The sequence below is a fragment of the Mustela nigripes genome, chromosome 2 (assembly GCF_022355385.1).
Source record: "Mustela nigripes isolate SB6536 chromosome 2, MUSNIG.SB6536, whole genome shotgun sequence".
Taxonomy (NCBI): Eukaryota; Metazoa; Chordata; class Mammalia; order Carnivora; family Mustelidae; genus Mustela; species Mustela nigripes.
Window position 1 is genome coordinate 12,472,834 of NC_081558.1, and position 19,634 is coordinate 12,492,467.

Genomic DNA, 19,634 nt, shown 5'->3' on the forward strand with positions numbered 1-19,634 from the left:
CGCGCGTGCGCCCTCTACTGGCGCCTAACGGTCTCTCTCTCTCTCTCTCCCTCTCTCTCTCTCTCTTTCCCGCGTACGCACGCGCCCCAGGCCCCGCCCCCAAACTGCGGGCACGCGGAGCCGTTGGCGACGCTCCCCGCTCTCCCCCTCCCACCGGGGGGCGGGGGAAGAAGGCGGGGACCCGGGATGCCACGCCTCCTGCTGGTCTTCTTTTGAAGCCCCTCGACTCTTCACTGCGGGCCAATTGGAGTCCGCCCTGTCCCGAGCGCCGACCAATGAGCGGCGCGCTCGGGCCGCTTCCGGCACCGTTCCTTGCTCGCCCCTTCCCCAGGTCTCCCCGCGACGGGCGGGGCGCGGGAGCGGGCGAGGGCCGCGGTGACGCGCGGCGGGCCGGGAGCCAATAGAGGGCGGGCTCGGCGCTGATGGACGGGGCTAGCGGCCAGTGGCGAGGCGCTGGCCGCACTTCCCGTCGGGGAGAGAGTGTAATATGGCGAAGACCTACGATTACCTGTTCAAGCTGCTGCTGATTGGGGACTCGGGGGTTGGGAAGACCTGTGTCCTGTTCCGCTTCTCCGAGGACGCCTTCAACTCAACTTTCATCTCCACCATAGGTAGCGGGGCCGGGGAGCGGCCGGGGACGCCGGAGGCCCGGGCCGGGCGCGCCCCTGAAGGGCTGGGGCTGAGGGAGCGGCTGGGCCGGACGGATCCAGGGATCTGAGAGGGTCGAGGGGACCGGAGGGGAGAACAGCCGCCTCCACCGCCTTTCGGGGGTTCCCGGGCTCTGGGGGGGGGGAGCGAACCAAGTGCCCATTTTGCAGATAGGGAGACTGAGGCTCCAGCCTTCAGCTTGCTCCTCAGGTAGTATGTGCCTTGGGCTGGGGTTCGGGCGCCGGTCATCTCGTTCTGTCCACGCAGCAGCCCTCGAAGCTGTTCTTTTGGAGTTCCCACCTTACAGAAGTGAAACAGGCCTGGGGAGTAGGCCATAGGAAGAGGCCTATGACATCTGACCTTATTAAGCATTTACTGTGTGCTAGCCGCTTTATGTGCATTATCACACTCTCCAGTCTTCAGTGTTAAGTGCTCTTATGAGTCCGTTTCACAGATGAGGAATTTGAGGTCCAGGGAGGGATGAGACTCACCCAAGGTCACAGACTGCAGGTGGCAAAGATAGAATTTGAATCCATGTGGGTCTAACTCCAAAACTCAAGGCTGGACCATCCCAGAGAGATGTGAGCGCTTGCCCCCAGGGCAAGCATCGCTGGTCCATCTACGAACCAGAACTTGTTTTAAACCAGACCTCTCCTGCTCTTTTCCTCTGGCATGTTGAGGGGTTAAGCCCCTCTCCCTGAACCTGTTTCCTCCACGGGTGATTTTCCTCTAGAAGGAATGGTGAGGAGTCTGGAGGCTTTCTCTGCTGGACTTTCCATCACTTGAGGGTGACAGCTGCCTGCCCAAGGACCTGTCATCCCCAAGGAGATGCCAGATAAAAACTTCAGTGAGAAACCAAAATCAGCTGCTGCCACAGACAGCCCTGACTTCCCTATCTTGAGGCCCAGGACACCGGTTGTCACTGCAGAACAGCCTTTCCCACAGAGCCAGCCCACATTGTGGTTGAACAGAATTGGCTTGTTGCTTCTCAGTGCTGATACCCACAAAAGTGGAGCTCACTTCTCCCCGTGTCACAAACAACGGCCATTGCCCGCGTGAAAACGTTTGACCTGAAAATAACACCGATCAAGCAGAGTGGCCTGTGAGCTCTGCAGTCTTGTTCCAGCCCAGGAGTTGATTCTGAATGGGGAAGACCTAGGGACCAGATTTTGCTTTACCCCTGTGTAACTTGAACCCACTCATCTATCTCCCTGAACCCCATGATGATCTGCTTTGTCCAACCTTGCCCTCCTCTAGGGGCTGCACTTTACAGTTGTACGCCAGATGCAGAGTAGAGAGAATTGGACTGAAAATGGCCATGCCTGCTTTCCAGCTGCTGTTTGCCCTTGAATAAGCACTTAGTCTCTCTGAACCCTGTCTCTTCAGGTTAGGAATAACACTGGCTGCCTTGACCAGTGCCCTGGTTGGTCGAAGATCCGAAATGTACAGTGGATAAGGGGTTGTCATCATGGACAGAGGCTACCTGGAGGAAGCAAGATGGCTCCCTGCAGTGGCAGCATCCCATCCTTGGACACAGATATTTCTGATTCCTCCCCCTTTGCCACCCTAAGGTCAAACTTTGGGATAACCCTTGCGTCTTCACCAATCAGGAAGTGATGTTAACTCCTGGCAGGTTGTGGCTCGCTCTCAACCCAGATCTGTTTCCCAGCATCAGAAACTTCCCATTCAGCACAAGCACTAGTGATATTAGTTCAGGGATTAGACTTTTTTGTTTGGTTCCTAATTCTTGGCCAGAAAACCCAGTCTAGCACTTAAGGGCTCTGAGGAGACTGGCCTTCACTTCCAGACAAAGACATGACTTGGGCGAGGTCCCCTGGGAAGGTAGAGGTGGCCCTTGAACCCAGAATCTCTCCCTCCCACCATGGTATTCTCATTACATTTGTAGTTTTCCTGCAGGCCTCTGTCTTCTAAGAAAATTTCATTCATCCTGACCTTGAAGTAATGGCCTCATAATTCTTAGCCTTGTAAAGTTTACACTTCCTAATTAAATTTGGTGTGATAATGAAACCCAGGAAGAGGAGAGGACAGAGTAATGCTGTTGGACTTTGCCAATGAAACAGTGTTTATTTTCTATGTCCCTGTGCATCTGTGACAGGAGGTGGAGGGTGTTTTAGGAAGGAGCATCACTGGCCTCTTAGTCCTGAACTACAACTGAATGCATAAAGGTGATTCTCTGTTGGCACTAAGTGTACGTCTGGGTTTTCTTTATAGATCAGGGATTAAGTGGCTGTTTGTTTCCTGCTCATGTTTCATTTTGCCAAAGCCTATTCTCATCAGCTTCATCGATCATTTGTGGTGTGAACTTGGCCCCGTGGCTCCTGGAATTGGTTCTTTGCTGCCTGGCTCAGCTTCCACCGCCTCCTCAGGGCCCCATTCACTCATTCCTTTAGGGAGACAGATGGTGTAGCGTCAGAGTGCATCATAAACCATGCAGCACCACACAGACCCTGTTGCTCTTAGTTCTGTTGCCCTGCCGACTTTCCCCAACACCTGCTAGTACCATCAGGGCCGCCAGGGCCGCAGAGATGACTTGGATGAATCAGAGGGAAACAGAAATGCAGCAAGACCTGTAGTCAAGGTGTGTGTGCAGGACTGGGTGATCAGCATCTAGCAAATACGTAGTTGGCCTCTGCCATGCTGAGTTACTGGAGACACTGCCATGAGTGAGACATCTGAGCCCCTACCCTCCTGGAGCTTATGTTCTTGTGGGCAAACTTCACGTGCAGGCTGACATTCCCTGTGGCCCCCTGGATACTTCCTGAGGTGGGCAGGGATGGAATTAGCATCCCTGTCATCAGTTCTGAGGGGTCAAGCCAGGCTTCAGCCTCATGGCTTCACGAGCAGAGATCTGGGCTATTTGCCCTCCGTGCAGGCCATTCACATGGGCAGGTTTATTCCCAGGTTCATGGAGCAAATAAACACTGTCAGGGATAAGTGCATGAAGAAGGAAAAAGATTGGGAGGAGAGCGCGAGGCTGGTCAGGAAGGCTTCCCAGAGGGGGTGACTTGAACAGAGACCTGAGTGAATGGCCCAGGGGTGGGGAGCAGTGAGGAGATGAGGCAGATAACTGGAAGGAAACAACCTTGCAAGAAAAGAAAGCAAACAGAGAGCCCCCAGGCCGGATCTTGGGATATTTAGGAAACCGTCACATGAGCCACAGGTGCGGAGAGGTGACCAGGCTGGGCAGAACCAGTTCCCATGCCGCCCTTCTCACTTTTTTCTGGGGCCACGGGGGTGGTGGGAAGCCAGTGGAAACTGTTTTGGCTTTTTTAAACAGTTTTATTGAGATAGAATTCGTGAACTGTAGAGTTCATCCATTTAAAACATACAAGTCAGGGGCTTTTAGTATAGTCACAGAGTTGTAGAGCCATCACCGCATCCAATTCTAGAACATTTTTGTTAGGACAAAAAGCCCCCAAAAAGAAGTCAACCCCCTGAATCTCCCATTCCCTCTGCAACCTCTGGCAACCGCTGATCTCGTGTTTGTCTGGATTTGCCTGTTCTGGAGAGTTCATACGAATGGGGTCCTACGCTCTTTGACCTTTCCTGTCTGGCTTCTTGCTCTCAGCGTGATGTTCTCAAGGTTCATCCATGTTGCAGCGTGTGTTGGGGCTTTGTTCCTTTTCATGACTCAGTAGTAGTATGGATGGACCCCATTTTGTTCATCCATCAATTGGCAGACACCCTAGAAGGTTTGGAACAGAGGTTAGCTTTGTGACATGGTTGAATGTGGTTTGGAAACCCTGGGAGGTGACCGAGGGGGTAGGAGCCTGGAGAATAGCCAAAGAGGCTGACGGGTCACCCTCGTCTTGGGGAAAGGGGACAAGAGGGGCAGGGGCAGAAAAGCTTCTTGGAAGGTGACCTTCCAGCATGGCCTAAGAGAGAGAGTTTGGTGGGCTGAGAGGTGGGTGGGGTGGGGACCGCCGACAGAGAAGGAACAGCAGGTGGGAAGGGTAGAGGCCTGGAGGCCATGGGAGCAATATCTTGGGGTGTCATGGGGCTCCGTGCCCTGTGTGCCTGAAGGGCCTGGTGCTGGGTGGCCGGAAGCATGGGGCTCTGGCCAGCAAAGCGTCCTATAGAGGCTCACCCCCAGAGGCGGCCCGGTGGAGAGAGGGGATAGAACAAGGCTTTGGCACCTGAAGTATCTGGGTTTGCCTGCCAGCTCTGAACCGCAGCCTCCCCGTCCATGAAAGGAGAAAGTTCTCCAGGTGCCTCCCGATCTGTTGTGGGAGATTCCGAGATCCCACGTGCCCGGTGCCCGACAGGTGCTGCCAAAGCCGTGGATGCCTTTCCCCACCCAGGCTGGCAGTGCCCGCCTCGGAGGCAGCTTGGGAAATGGGCTGACGGTGATGTGCCTTTTTTTTCTTTTCTTTTAGGAATTGACTTTAAAATTAGGACCATAGAACTCGATGGCAAGAGAATTAAGCTACAGATATGGTAAGCGTTGTTGCCACCTTCGCCCATGAGGGCTTTGAGCCAGAAACCCTGGTACCTCTTTCCCCGTCTCCGTGACCATGGCCTCCATCTCTTTGTGCCCTGCCGTACAAATCAGGCTTTTCTTCAGAAACCTCGGGGACTGTGCTCTGCTGGTTACTGGGCCCTGGAGTCTGTGTCAGCACCTTCTGGAGACAGAGCTGCCAGTCCTGGTTAGCTCAGCATTCGGATGTGGGCACAGCTGGTTCTGGGCTTCTCGGTGGCCTACTTCCATTAAACTTGGAGAGTGCTCTCTGTGCCCAGGCAGCGGTGAAGGCTGCAGAGCAGTGAAATTCCCCAGCCCAGCGTTTCCTCTTTGAGCCTATCAGGTCACTGAAGGAGGCCAGACATCATTTCCTCTTTTCTGTCCTGGGGCAGCCCAGGCCTTACTTCTCTAACACATAGACCCGAAACCCCCGAACCAAAAATAGACTGAGGCCCAGGCCCAATGGTGAGACCCATGGCCATTCCACTGACCCGGGGCCGATTTCTCACGATTTTTAAATTAGAAGCATAGTGAGTCCCTGTGACTGATGCTGACTGTGGTCTGTGTAGCCCGTGGCGCCAGGAAGGCTGAGCTTAGCTGGTCAGGTGGAGGGGAGTTCCCTCCCCGTAGCCACGTCACTGACAGGGAAGTGTATGCCCTGAGCAGAGTTAGAGAGAAGTCCTGTTTGAGAGGGTGGTGCAGTCTCCTGGCCCCAGCTAGCCCCTGTGGTGGGATGGGCCGCAGAGCTATCTTCCCTGCAGCCTGTCTCCCTCACCCGGCGTCAGAGCGCGGGCATTGCCCTGCTTGCCAAGTATGGCCCCTCGGCTTCTGTGGCGTTTGCCTCGGACTCGATCAGACTCCAGAGTCCCAAATCTGGATGAGTCCTAACCCTTGTCTGTTGGGAATCAGGCAGTTTCAGGCTGCCTCCAGAAGTGCCTCCACCTGCCACACGTGGCTCCCAGCAGCCTCCGTGCCCGAAGTCCACAGTGACACTGAGACAAGAGTTTCGCTTTCCTCTTCCCCTCTCTTCCGTTTTCTGCTCTTAGCAGTCTCCTTAGGGTTAATGACTTTCGTAACTTTTTTGGACGAGGGCCACAGTTGGAAATAAAATGACTGTCCGTAACCACGGATGTCACCTGCTGTTGGCATCAGAAAGTGAACAGAGGCCCAAGTGAGGCGCTTCTGTGCGGTCCAGACTGAGAGCCCTCGGCAGGGGAGGAAGCGGGTGTGGGGTCGTGAAAGGAGCCATGGGTCCAGAGACAAAAGACTTGGGTCTTGCCCTGGCTCTGCCACCAATCCATAAAGTCCCCTTTATCCCGAGCACTGAATACCTCCCATGCCAGGAGCGGGGCTGGGCGTAGCGTGTCTCAGCCTGGTGTCACCTCTGCCCCAATGACGGAGGGCTTTCTCCCTGGCCTCCACCAAAACAGCAAGTGCAGAAGTGCTTCTGGGCCCCCCTGAGGTTGCCCAGCCCAGCCCTCCTGCCGTGTAGCCAAGCCTTTCCAGACCCTTGTGGCCCTGGACTTTCACAGATAATATCTGATTTGCCTCTTTGGTGACCCAGCAGCTCTGGGGAGAAGCCCCAGAAACCAGAGGAGTCATGGGGAGCATGGCACCTGACTTTACACCCAGCGGGACACCTCTTGGGTCACCGTTTCCTTCTCTGTAGGAATAGGGAGAGTGGAGGTGCTGCCCCATGGCAGGTCGGTGAATTAGGAACTCACTCGTGAGAAAGCGGGGTGTCCGTCCTGGGAAAATGTCCCCTGCTGCCACTGTAATGGTTATTGGTGTTCGCCATCACCCGTATCCCTTCTTCTCCTTTAGGGACACAGCTGGTCAGGAACGGTTTCGGACGATCACAACAGCCTACTACAGGGGCGCAATGGTATGGATTGGTTTTTGCTTCCTTTTCTTTTTTTTTTTCTTTTTTGGTCAAAATGAACATCACCATCTTGAATACCAAAGCCTGGACGTTTCTGGGGATCCCACGTGCAGGCGTCTTAGGGGTCCTCGGTCCCAGGTTAGTTTCAGGAGAAGACAGTGCGCCCTGCCCCCACGTACATCCCCTTTTGCTTTAGAGACAATGCAGGGTTTAAGGAAACCTAATTCTTCAGGGATGAGGGAAGACCCAGGAAGCCGGTTCTTCCAGGTGAGGTCAGTGAAATTGGAGATGGCATGCCCCAACACTTAGGAGTGTTCACGTGGCCCACGTAGTCTCTATGGAATCTGCGCCCAAAGACTTGAAGATTATCCAGGACCTGACTTGCTCTGGGCTGTTGGCCATTAGGTTTGTCTCCTGGGCCAGAGGCGGGTACTGTGATAGGAAGACTTGCTCCACATCCCTCCAGTACTTCTGTTGAGCACCTTCTCAAGGCCAGGCCTGAGGTAGAAATAGAGGAGGACCTGGAATGGGCTTAGTTCCTGCCCTCGGGGGCCTTGAGCAGGTTGTGCATGTGTGAAGCATGTACAGAGCCGAGCGCTTGGGGGCCAGAGGTCTGCAGCCTGGCTCAGAGCCCCAGGTCACCATCTGAGCTCCATCTCCTGACTTGGAAAGTGGAGCAGAGAACAGAACTGTGTTCCGGGCAGCTGTGAGGATGGATGGCCAGCTGCCCCTTTCCAGCTCCTACCACACCCCACCCTTCCCAGTGTATACCCCATCCTACAGCAGCATAAATGCCTGCTTCCGCCGTCAGACCATAAGCTCCGTGAGGGCAGGGCCCCGTCTTGGTCACTGCCGCTTGCCCTGTGCCTGGGACTGTGCCTGGGAAGTGCTGGTGGACTGCCGAAATGAGTGGCGGCATTAAGTATTTTTAATACCCCACGCAGCTTCTGAAACATAATAGAAACTCAGTCATGTGGGTTGCAACCTTAGCACTCCTCATTAAGATGTATTTACTTATTTTCCTCTCACCTTGCTGTGCTGTGGCGGGATAGGGGTCTTGGGGATCTGGGGCCTGGCCCTGGGGGAGCTTCTGCTGTGTGGCCCCAGGTGGGCCCCATCCCTGTCTGGCCTGCAAGAGCCACCTCCACCCCACTGCTCCATTCACTGAGCCCCTTCCTGGGCCAGCTACTGGGCCCAGGTCTTGGCCATTAACCCCTGAGCATGGGTGCTATGGTTATCCCCATTTTATAGACAGGGTACCTGAGGCTCAGCACGGCTTCATGCCCTGCTTAAGTTCACATGGAGGGTAGATGGCCGGGCCAGTACTGATTGGCTGTCAACACTGCCCACATCCTCAGCCAGCCCCAGGTGGCACTGGGCTGAACCATTTGTGTGGCCCTGTCCAACCCCAAGGTTTGTGGTTTGCAGTCCTAAATCTGTGCGAACCCATATGGAAGCCAGCAACCACTTTTGGCTCTTTGAGTTTAAATTGATTAAAGTAAAAAATCCAGCCCCTCAGGAGCACCAGCTGCATTTTAACTACTCCAGAGTCATGTGTGGCCAGGGGTGACCTCGCGGGACAGTCAGAGGACATAGCTACCATGGAAGCCAGCTTCTCCCTGCATAGTATTAAACTGTGGGGGCCCAAATTTGGCAGCATTGGATGTCTGTTGTCCCATCATGAACTTACAACCCGATACGGGGAGCTGTGCACAACGAGGGCTGGGAAAATGGTCATTTGGAGCTTCAAGGAGAGTTTCTGGGAGGACCTGGAATAGGGCGATTTTGTGTTTTCTAGGAACTTCTCTTTCCTGATAGAGCTCTACCCACTGCTTATACCCCTTAGTTGGTGAATATCTGGGACCTTGGAATCTTGAGCCTGTGGTATCAATTGGTCCACCAGATGGGCCAGTCCCTGGATAAAGAGTGGAAAGGCCTCAGGACCCCGTGGCATTCCTTGCCCCTGACGGCCAGAGGGCAGCTGCTGGGCAAGTGATGCTTGACTTATGGAGTCTGCACGCCGGCGTCTTCTATTCACACTGGCCTCGGCTGGCGTGTGGTGGACAGCACGGCTGCTGAAACCTCCACCGAGTTATCCCACAGGTGGCTTCTGTTCAGTTTCTCCAAGAGAGCCCTGAGAAAGGGCCCCTAGGAGGCATTTTTGAGGGATTCGGCCATGGCCATGGTTGTGGCAGGCTACAAGTCTGCAGTGCATCCTCTCAGGTTCATGGCTGGGATTTAGGATTGTGGAGGCTCTCTCACACCTTTGAGGTTTTGTCACACGTCCTCCCCATGGTCCCCACTTCCCAGCCCAGCACCGACAGCCCGTGTTCTTACTCTGCAGACTCAAACAGCTTCAGAGACTTCATAGCCAGCGCCAGAGGTCACGGGTGCAGGGCTGTGCCCTTGGTGGGGTAGCCTGAGGGAATAGAGTAAGCCAGGCTGGGTCAGGACAGCTGACCCCATTGGGCCGCAGAGGTGGCCCTCAGCATTGCTTGGTCCCGAGGAGGGCCCAGGGAGGTTCCTGACAAGGGCTGGTGTGATCAGCTTCTTCAGAGTTAGCCTTGCCTGGGCTTCAGTCTTAAAGGTCTCTTCTGTGTGCCTCAGTTTCCCTTGTATCAAACAAGGATATTTGCCCTGCTCGGTGATGGCAACAAGATCATGGGGACCCCTGGACTGTCCCATAGGTGCTCACGCATTGGGTTATGGAACCTCAGGGGCCTCAGTGCTGCCCAGCCCCTTGCTCCAAGCTGGCCCCCCACTTAAGTGGAGTCACCAGAACGCAGAAGGGTGTCAGCATCAGGCCATCCAGGGGTTCAGGCCTCAGTTGTGCCCTTTACTCTCAAATGGGACAGGAGACAGGCCTAGCCATCCCCCACCTCAAGGTCCTCGTCTGTATATTGGGAGTGGTGGCACCCATGTGACCAGGACCTGGGGCTTCAGGGAGACCCTACTGCAGTAGGTGTCAGACAAGAGGTCATCCTGGAGTGCCCAGAGGTGACTCCGGCCGGGAGGGAGGGTGGCAGTGAGGGAGAGGGTGGGGGAGGCTGAGCACAGCAGAGGAGTGGAGTGAAGGGGAGCCCAGTGGGCGCTGGGCCCATGGAGCACAGCGTGTGGGGCAGGGCGCTGTGGGACGTGAGGCTGGGAGGTCCGTAACACGTCACGGGCTGCCGGGTGTGGGCCAGACTTACCCTGCTGGCCCTGGGGTGGTGGGAGCTGGTCTGTAGGGTGAAGGGTCCCCCTCAGTGGCTCAGTAGAAAGGACGAGAGCCTGGGAGACTGGGGAGGAGCTGGTGCTGCAGTCCAGCAGAAGGGGGTGTGGGACCCAGGGGTGGAGTAGAAGCAGTTAGTGGGAGGGGTGTCCTGTTGGGGCCAGTCCCAGCGCCCCCACGTTGCTGGGGGCCTTCCCTGAAGCTCGCAGCTTATCTAGCTCGCGTGTCTGTCTCCCTCCGCTCAGGGCATCATGCTGGTCTATGACATCACCAACGAGAAGTCCTTTGACAACATCCGGAACTGGATTCGGAACATTGAGGAGGTAAGGCTCATAACCTCGCCCGTGGCATAGGAACTTCATACGTGTCTCTTCTCAGTCCCCACCCCAGAGCTGCCTGGTCATGGATTAGATCACGAGATCCCTAGAAGTCACTTGCCAAGAGCCCTATAGCTAGGAGAATACCCGGGATGGAGACTAGAAGCTAGGCAGCTGACGCTGGAGACCACACATGGGTCTGGCCTCATCACGGGGAGGCCTCAAGAGCCCATTTCCCCAGCGGGACTGTTGGATCTGGGCAGTGTCTCAGTCATGAGAGAAGAGATATCCAAGCTCTTGATCACCGTGAACATTTGGTGCTAATTAGAAAAGGAAGGTTCTAGAATAGGCGTGACCCTTGTGTTGGGTAGAGGTGGTCGGAAGGCATTTCAGTTTGTACTGAGTTCCAGCAGAGAACGGTGTGAGCTGGTCTGAGCTACCTGTGTTCAGGCCAGCAGTTCTTTGACTACAGCTGGCCTAGAGGGAAGACCTGGAACCAAGGAGGGAAAAGAAGGCAGCTAGCCCCACCTCCCAGTCCCAAAGCTGGTGTCCTCGCCTTCCGGCTGTCACCTGCCAAGCCTTCTTGGACGATGGCACTTATGGCTTTTGATGACTCATCAGGTGGGGCTTTGGGTCAAAGGTGCAGCCAGAGGACTTCACCCATCCATAAAGCCACAACCAAAGGTCCCGTCACCACTGGCGTCCGGGAGCAGTGGCACCAGGCCGCCTTCTTGACAGCCCCACACTGGCTGGCTGGAGGCTGGGCCCTGGCGGAGGACAAGGAACAGCTCCCACTGGTCTTTGTGGAAATTCACTGTTCCAGCCAAGAGGGGGCTTGCAGTTAACAGGAAGTTGGGCAGGGAGCGGGGCAGCATGTCTCACCAAGACCAGACCTGAACTACACAAAGAAGGCCCTTTTCCATACCCTAGTCCCTCAGGAAGCACTGACTCCTCCACTGGGGCCTCGGGAAAATTGGAGGAAGAGTCCTGTTCAGACACAGTGTGGGGGGTAGAGAGGGCAGTTGTCAGAGCACCAGGGGATAGGGAAGCACCCACGGCTGGCTGAGGTTGGGGGGGGGGCACCCCAAACAGGTGTTGCCCACTTCAGAGCCTAAACAGAGAGAGCTGGAGTGGGGCAGAAGGTCCCAGGACAGCAGCTGGGGCCTCCGGCGGAGGAGCCAGAGGGAGGGAGGCAAGCAGAGGGAAATGGCCAGCCTTGCTGGCCTCCCGTAGGCCGGGCCCTGCCAGGAGCGGCCTCGGAACCTGGGTGTCGACATGGCCCATAGAGAAGCTGTCCTCAGGAGCCAGTAGGCGTGTGCTTGGTCAGAGTACTAGTCGAACCTGGACTCTGCCCTTGTATTGGCTGTGTGACATGGGACAGGCCACTCAGGCTTTCTGAGCTTCAGCTTGTCGCCGGTACAAAGGTGGCTAGCAGTCTTGGCCCACCACCCTGATTTCAGGACAGACTGCTTGTCGGCCTGTGGTCCCCTCTGACCTCTCACCCTCCCTGTCTGCCCCTCCACCCTAGCATGCTTCTGCAGATGTCGAAAAGATGATACTCGGGAACAAGTGTGATGTGAACGACAAGAGACAAGTTTCCAAGGAACGGGGAGAAAAGGTGAGCACGGCAGCCAGCTTGGATCTGGTGCCTCCCGGCAGAGGGACCTTGGGGTTTTAGGGTTCTCTGCATGGAGACCTGTTCTGGCCCAAAGGGTCCCCAGTTGCTCGCTGATGGAGTGGGGGCGACTCCTTCACAGTCTTTCTGAGCATACACTGACCCGCCATCCTGGCTTGTGTAAGACTCAGGGTCTAGGACTCAGGTCTTCGCCAGGCAAAGTGGGACACGTTGGTTGCGCTGGTGGGGTGCTTTCTTTGGGAAGAGAGGGGGGAAAGCACACTCCCCTGGCTGGGGTTCTGTCTAAAGACTGCAAGGGCCAGGGCTCCTGGGGTGTGCACTGTGTGCCCCCAGAAGGCATCTGGTGGGAACCTGCCGAGACCACAGGGAGCAGAGGACAGAGCTGTGGTTTGAGCCGGGCCCCTCCATCTTCCTGCCAGAGACATTCCCCCATTCACCACCTACTGTCCACAGGGGGCTTGAGGGAGCAGCCCAGGAGGTCACGTCCATGGCCTGAGAGCCCCCCCCCCCCAGCTTCCTTGCTCCCCACTTGGTGGTTTGTGGGGTTCAGGGGTGCCTGGTGGCTGAGGTGGACATGTGTGTCTCCCTTCCTCACAGCTGGCCCTGGACTACGGAATCAAGTTCATGGAGACCAGTGCGAAGGCCAACATCAATGTGGAGAATGTGAGTCCCAGGCCCACGGCACAAACCCCTCCAGGCTGAGGAACAGGCTGCACCCTTTGGGGAGGCTCTGACCTCAGGCTCTGGGCTGCTTTATCAGCCGGCTGGCCTGGAGGCACTTTTCGGACAGTGCCATGTGCCAGGACCTTTGGGGGAACCGCTGCTGTGTTGGACATCAGCAGGTGTGGGCCCCAGCTGGCCACCCAGGACATTACCTCAGTGGCTCTTGGGCAGCCCTGGGCAGCAGGCATGGTTTTGCAGATGGAGAAACTGAGCCTCAGATAGACCTAGCTGACTGGTGCCCAGGCCTGGCTCCAAGTTTGTGCTCTTGGCCATGCCACCCTCAGACAGGCCCTGGTCACAGCCCAGATGGAGCAGGGAGCCCTGGCTAAGCTTTGGCCCACACCACCCTTTCTTCTCCATGGGCTGCAGGCCTCGCAGCTAACCTGCCCACCTCTGTCCCACCGCCCCAGTGATCTTCCTACAGTGGGTCTCCCCTGTCACTGCTGAGCTCAGCCCCGTACACCTGGCACAGAGGCCCTCTCTGACCAGCCCCAGCACCCTCCTTGCCACGCCGCCTGTGTGGCACCCTCTTTGTACCCCCTTCTCCCTCAGAGCCCTGCCCAAGTGAGCCTTCCCCGGGGAAGCCTCTTGTCCCTCAGGCCTATAGGCCCCTCCCCCTTTCCTCAGCACCCCAGGTCAGCCTCTATAATAGAACTTCCCACATCATGTGGCCCCCAAGAGAGCCTGGGTTGAGCCTTTGTCAAGCATGGGGGGAGAAACGTTTCACCCAGTACCGGCCTTTCCAGGCCTCCCTGCTGGCAGGGAAATGAAGCTTATTGGGCTGAGAATGGTTTGTCTTTCTCTCTGCCCCTGACCATCAGAAGCAGGGGCGAAACTGGACAGAACACAGGAGTTGGGGATGGAAAGCTAGGTCGTCCTCATGGATCCTTCTAGCTCTGTCAGTTAGGCACTGTGTGCCTTCAGACAAGTCACTCACCCCTTTGAACCTGAGTGTCCTTTCTGCCCAGTCATGCTGTCCCCCATCCCGGGTCATTGGCCCAGGGGAGGTAGTGGTCCAGGTTGGCAGGAGTAGCCCAGTAGCAGCAGGAAATGGGGCTGGGCAGGGGACACCTACACCCGGGGAGCTGCCCTAATGCTGCCCCCTGCCCACCCCACGGTCCCACCACTTCTCCTACACGGGGGTAGGGGTACGGCCCAGAACCGACAAGCCCCTCTCTGTCCCCTGCTCCAGGGGCACTAATGACATGCTTATTCCACAGGCGTTTTTCACTCTCGCCAGAGACATCAAAGCAAAAATGGACAAAAAATTGGTGAGTGTATATCCTTTTTTTCTTATTTTTGAAGATTTTATTTATTTATTCGACAGAGATCACAAGGGGGCAGAGAGGCAGGCAGAGAGAGAGGAGGAAGCAGGCTCCCCGCTGAGCAGAGAGCCTGATGTGGGGCTCGATCCCAGGACCCTGAGATCATGACCTGAGCCGAAGGCAGAGGCATAACCCACTGAGCCACGCAGGCACCCCAAGTGTATGTCCTTTTTTGAATCTTTGCTCCGGTCCCTGTTGGAACCAGCCGTCCTTGGCTTCACTGCTGTGATGCATCCCCAGGGCAGATCCTGCTTGTCGGGGCCCGGCCGGACCCAGCAGGGCATCTTTGGAAAAGGGGCGAGGGGTAGCGGGAGAGGTTTGGGCCCTCGCACCCAGAGGCACTGCTTTGTTCCATCCTTCCTATATGGCTCAGAGCTGCTCCATGCCCAGTGCTGCCCGCTGAGCACACAAGCTGGCAGGAAATACACAGCCCCTTCCATGCTGCCTGGGAGATCGCATGCATAAGGAGAGAGCCTCCTGCCGAAAAGCCGCATGCAGGCCCAGAACCACAGCCCTCCCCGGGATGAGTCTGCCAGCAGGGCTGTGTCTGACAGCCACCGGCTCTCCATCTCAAGTCCATCTCCAATGCTATAGTTTGGGACAGCTCTGTGAGCTTCAATGTGTCCCAGGGCCCTGGGGCCTCGGAGGGGTCCTGCCTGGATCCCTCCGCATCCACGCTTTTGTTTGTTTTCTGGCTTTCTTGCTTCATAGTCCCAGGCACTAGTATTTTTAGTGCCGCCTTTGGTCGTGTCTACACAGTTGGCTGTACTTCGGGCGTGTTGAGCACCTAAAGGCTGCTGAGAGTGTTGCCCCAGAGTCCCCAGCCCCTCTTTGGCCCCTCTTTCCTGGCCCTTTCCCACCTTTCGTCATCGGATACGAGAGCATAAAGCCGTCTGTCCCTTGAGTCACATCTGGTCACAGATGAGGTCACATGACACAAAACACCCCTCAGGTAGTTCACATCTGATTTAAGATGTGCCTCCGTAATTCTCAGCAGCCGTGAATGGAATTATAAAGAACAAGATTGATGAGGAGCAGCCCCTTGGTCGAAATAAGAAGCCATCCGTGTGCACAGATCCACTGACCAGCAACAGCTTGTCGTTTTCCTATCCTTTCTTTCCTCTTCAGTGTGACGTAAAATTGTGATTCTTGATGATCTCTCTTGACGCTTCCGCCCTGGCAGTTACACTAAGCGTGTGGTGATGCTCTGCTTTCCGCGGCCCGTAGGTGGCCTCCGGACGTGCTGTATGAAGATGGTGTGCAGCCGTTGTCCTTGCGTTTCCTCTTTCTGAACTGGATTGCAAATCACAGACAGTTAAATTCCTACTCATTTCCTAACACGTTTGTTTATACTCAGAGTCACAGCCCCAGACCATTTCCGCTCTGCTTTTTCTTTTTAATTGAAATGTAATTGACATGTAACAGCGTGCAAGTTTGGGTTCCCATAATTATCATTCCTTCTTTGTGTTGAGAACAATTAAGATCGAGTCTCTTAGCAACTCTGAACTTTATAACACGGTGCAATAGTCTCAACAGAGTACTGTTGACTGTAATCACTGTGCAGTGCGTTAGCTCTCCAGAACCTGTTTATCTCCGAGCTGCAAGTTCCTTTTTGTCACATCAGTGATGCAGCCAGCTCTGCCCATCCCTGTCTTCTCTCTTGAGAGCAGCATAGAAAGCCAGGCTCTTCCCCAACCACCCTGCTGGCAGACCTCTGGGCCTTTCCTGCTCTGCGCAGCCCAGCACTCTTCGCTGCACGGAGAGCAAACTCCGCACTGCCCAGGCCGCTGCCGCCCTCCGCCTTCTCACCCTGCCGCTTCCCTGTCGTCTGCTGCAGCCACACAGGCCCTTTCCTGTTTCCTTGAACCCCTCACGTGCCTTTGGACTTTGCCCTCCACCTGGGGCGCTCCCCTCTTGCGCCAGCATCCTGGGACCCCCGTAGCAAATTCCCGTAACACTCAGCAGCATCCAAAACGCACGTGTGTAAAAGTTCTGGCAGTCACAAGTCGGAAACAGATCTCAGACTGAGACCAAGGTGTCGGCAGGGGTGCCCTCATCCCTGGAGGCCCCAGGGGAGAACTCGCCTCCTCCGGCTCCTGGAGGCCATTCCCTGTCTTGTGAGCCCTTCCTGCATCTTCCGAGCGAGCCACTCAGCATCTCTCTGACCCTGCTTCCTCCGTCCCCATTCTGTCCACCGCAGCTGGGAATTTGCTCTGCTCTCAGGGTTGGATGCCCCCTGCCTCCAGGGGATCCAGGCTGTGCTCTCAGCTCAGTCACATGTGCAGAGTCCCTCCTGGCTTGTCAGATTTCCTTCTGCACAAGTTCCAGGGACGAGGGCATGGACATACTGGGGGTAGTTACTCCGCTGACCACAATTGTGCCCCTGGACTGTCCCTGGCCTCACTTCACGAGGCCTCTGTTCAGACACCACCATCAAAACGCTTCTCCACCCTCTACCTGTCCTATCGCTCATTACTCACTGCTGTGGGAAATCATGGCTTTTTTGTTGACCCTTAAGATTTGTCTGCCCTATACAATGCGAGCTCCCCAAGCCTGGACCATTTGCCCACCGCTGCATGCCCGGTGCCCACACAAGAATCTAGCACAGCATAGGCCTCGATGGCTACTTGAATAAATTCAGGTTTTACTTAAGAGCAGAAAGATGAGAAGGAATTAGTCAAAGAAAAGGGGACCAAGCCATGCAAACAGGGTGGAATGGGAGAAAATAGGTTCTTCTGGATCACAGGCAGATGCTGGGTGAGCACCCCCTGAGAATGGGGGTGTATGGGTGGGTTTCAGTATGGATCGAGTGGACAAGATTAGAGCATAGGGCCTGTGATATCAGCTGTGGGACAAGAAGGTGGACAAGTCAGAGCCTTGGCACAGGGACATGGAGACCAGCCAGGAGTGACCTTGAACCCATCTCCCCTCTCCCTGCCCCCCAATCCCAGAGGGCAGTCTTTCTGCCGCCTCCGGGCTGCCTCACTGTGAGGGACGCAGCATAGTGGGTAGATGGATTGAAAGGAAGGACATTGGGGCGGGGGGCAGTGAGCAAATGGGAAATATGTTGAAGGGATGAATGGGAGCAGGGGATGGGCAGGCCAGTAAGGGACTGGAAGAACGGTTGCTTGGAAAGGAGAGGTAGGTAGCAGATGTGTGGCTCTGAGAAAAGCGAGTGGTCAGTGGGAAGGGACAGTTAGATGATTGGCTGGTTGGAAAGTGACAGAGTTTGACAAATGGGAGGGGACGGAGGGGTGGATGGACTGGCAGATGGGTGGCTGGCTGGTTAAGAGCCGGAGAGCTGATGCTCAGCCATGACCTCAGAAAACCTTTTGCCATTTCAGGAAGGCAACAGTCCCCAAGGGAGCAACCAGGGAGTCAAAATCACACCAGACCAGCAGAAGAGGAGCAGCTTTTTCCGATGTGTTCTTCTGTGAGGAGCACTGCCTTACTCTGAGCCTCGCTCAGCCGAGCTGACTGTGCCTGTCCTGAGTGAGGCCCTCACTCAGCCGGGGCCCTCCCCCTCCAACACTCCCTGCCGTGCCGCGGCCCCTGGGCCCGTGGCCACCAGACACAATTGAGAAATTGTTTATTTTAGTAACTGTCTGATCTTTTTCAACTTTGGAGACAGAATAAGTTAAGAATTTGCTATTTTTCCCTCGATGTCTGCTGAACGGGCCCTCTCGTCGCGTAATCAGAGAGGAAGACGGAGTTGAGGTACGACCGTGAGCGTCAGCCACCACGGCGGGCCTCCACCTCCAGGCCTTTGATCCTCATCTCACGGCAGCACAACTAAAGCCCCCCCGGAAAGCCGGTTCCCAGCCCCACCACAGAAGCCAGGCCCCCAGAGGCCAGCGAGGGTTCCAGGAGTTCCAGGCCCCACACCCTGAGCGAGGCGACGCATGCCGGGCCCACGAAGCGTCCACCTAGCACATCGGACGCCTACTTTCTCCTCTTCTGTCAGTTTTGGACAAGTGACGAAAACCATTCCCTTTCTTCCCCCCCGCCTTCTTCGCAACTGTCAAACCAAACCAAAGGGAAGCACAAATTACGGAAATCCTGAGGAAAGAAGCATGGGGCGGCCCTTCCTGTTCACAGCCAGGTGCTGGTCTGTAGTCCAGCGAGGCCTCGGGCGTGGTCACTGGGCCTCTTGGCATTCCCTGTCTGAGCACCGAGGGGACACCACATGGGCCACAGGTGACCCCGAACGCGCAACCACACATGGTCCACCTGTGCTTGAGGCATCTGCCTCTTGCCCCCCACCCCAGCGCCCCCCCACGCCTCTTCCCTCCCTTTGTCTCCAAATCGGACATCCTTTCTAGCTGAGATTTTTATTTTTCCAGATCTGTAGTGTCATGAAGTGATTCCGACTTTGATTTCCAGTGGCAGACCCTGGCCGGGCGGGCTGGGAGCGTGAAGCCGCGCTTGGCCTGGGCCGGGGTGCAGGTGCCAGACTGAGTGCAGAGCAGTTGAGTTGGTTTTAACTGCCGTCACCTGGTTCTGTTGTGACAGCTCTGCCCTCCTGTGGAGACTGTGCAACTGGGACCAGGTAACCAGGTCGGAGGGGCGTCACCCGGGAGCCTTTCTTTCTCTTTCTGCCCCCACATCTTCGCTACCCCCACCCCCAAGCTGCTGTCAGTCCAAGCCATTGGCGTTGTAGTTTCTTTTGTGAATTAAAACCAACATACCAGCAATAGTCTGCTCTCCCCTGAAATCTCTTAACATGCTCTGTTTACAAGGATAAATGCACTTACGGAAGACAAATTAAAGCTCATTTTAAAGTTAACGGGTTTTTTTTTTTTACAGCTTATCTTATTTCTTGGTTTTAATTTCATCTGTAAAATCAGAGATTGGACCAGATTCAAGTTCATGGATTTTTATGTCCACATGTTCCTGGAGGTACACGGATATGGCCAGGTGTTGGGTCAGGGGTCCCCGGGAGGCCTCTTACTTAAAGCACAGGCTCGGCTGGCAGGGCCTGCACACCTGTTCCACTCTCGCGTGTCTTGGCTCTCATCCGCTCCTCTAGGTGTGCCGGGTTTGCTCTTACCCCAGGTCTAGACAGGATCAAAGCGCAGGAGGTCGGTTACCCTGAGCTCTGAGGAGACGAAACTGTGACCAAAAGCCTGACTTGGGAGAAGAAGCTTCCCGACCCCTGGCTCTGCCCTCATCACTGCACCCCCCTCCCCGCAAGGAGAACGGAGAGGTGTACGCACCCACAGCACCACTGGGGGACACCATGTCCCCTATTAAGCCAGCCTGGTCAACCTCGGACCCCACCGTGCCCCCACCGTCCGTCCTCTCGTCTGGATCCTTGCTGGCACCCGTTTTGCCACGTCGAGTGCTGGGTTCTGAGCCCCTGTCCCCCCCCCCCCCCCCGCCAGCACAGCGGCGGGCTGAGCCCCAGTCCCC

At 55.9% G+C, this 19,634-nt stretch overlaps 1 protein-coding gene across 1 annotated transcript; it reads left to right on the top strand.

The window, feature by feature from the left end:
• Window positions 1-350: 350 nt before the first annotated feature.
• RAB8A (RAB8A, member RAS oncogene family) lies at window positions 351-19,008 on the top strand. Its single transcript, XM_059389292.1, has 8 exons — window positions 351-611; window positions 5,046-5,106; window positions 6,953-7,013; window positions 10,467-10,544; window positions 12,067-12,156; window positions 12,772-12,837; window positions 14,118-14,168; window positions 17,567-19,008. The coding sequence occupies exons 1-8, from the start codon at window positions 488-490 to the stop codon at window positions 17,657-17,659; spliced, it is 624 nt and encodes a 207-aa protein (XP_059245275.1). The 5' UTR covers window positions 351-487; the 3' UTR covers window positions 17,660-19,008.
• The last annotated feature ends 626 nt before the right edge of the window (window positions 19,009-19,634 follow it).

What these genes read in the sequence shown, in the direction of transcription:
- RAB8A (XM_059389292.1), top strand. Translation starts at nt 488, where the DNA reads ATGGCGAAGACCTACGATTACCTGTTCAAGCTGCTGCTGATTGGGGAC. An exon ending in AGAATTAAGCTACAGATATG is followed by an intron (nt 5,107 to 6,952) that starts GTAAGCGTTGTT and finishes CTTCTCCTTTAG; the next exon opens with GGACACAGCTGGTCAGGAAC. An exon ending in GGATTCGGAACATTGAGGAG is followed by an intron (nt 10,545 to 12,066) that starts GTAAGGCTCATA and finishes CCTCCACCCTAG; the next exon opens with CATGCTTCTGCAGATGTCGA.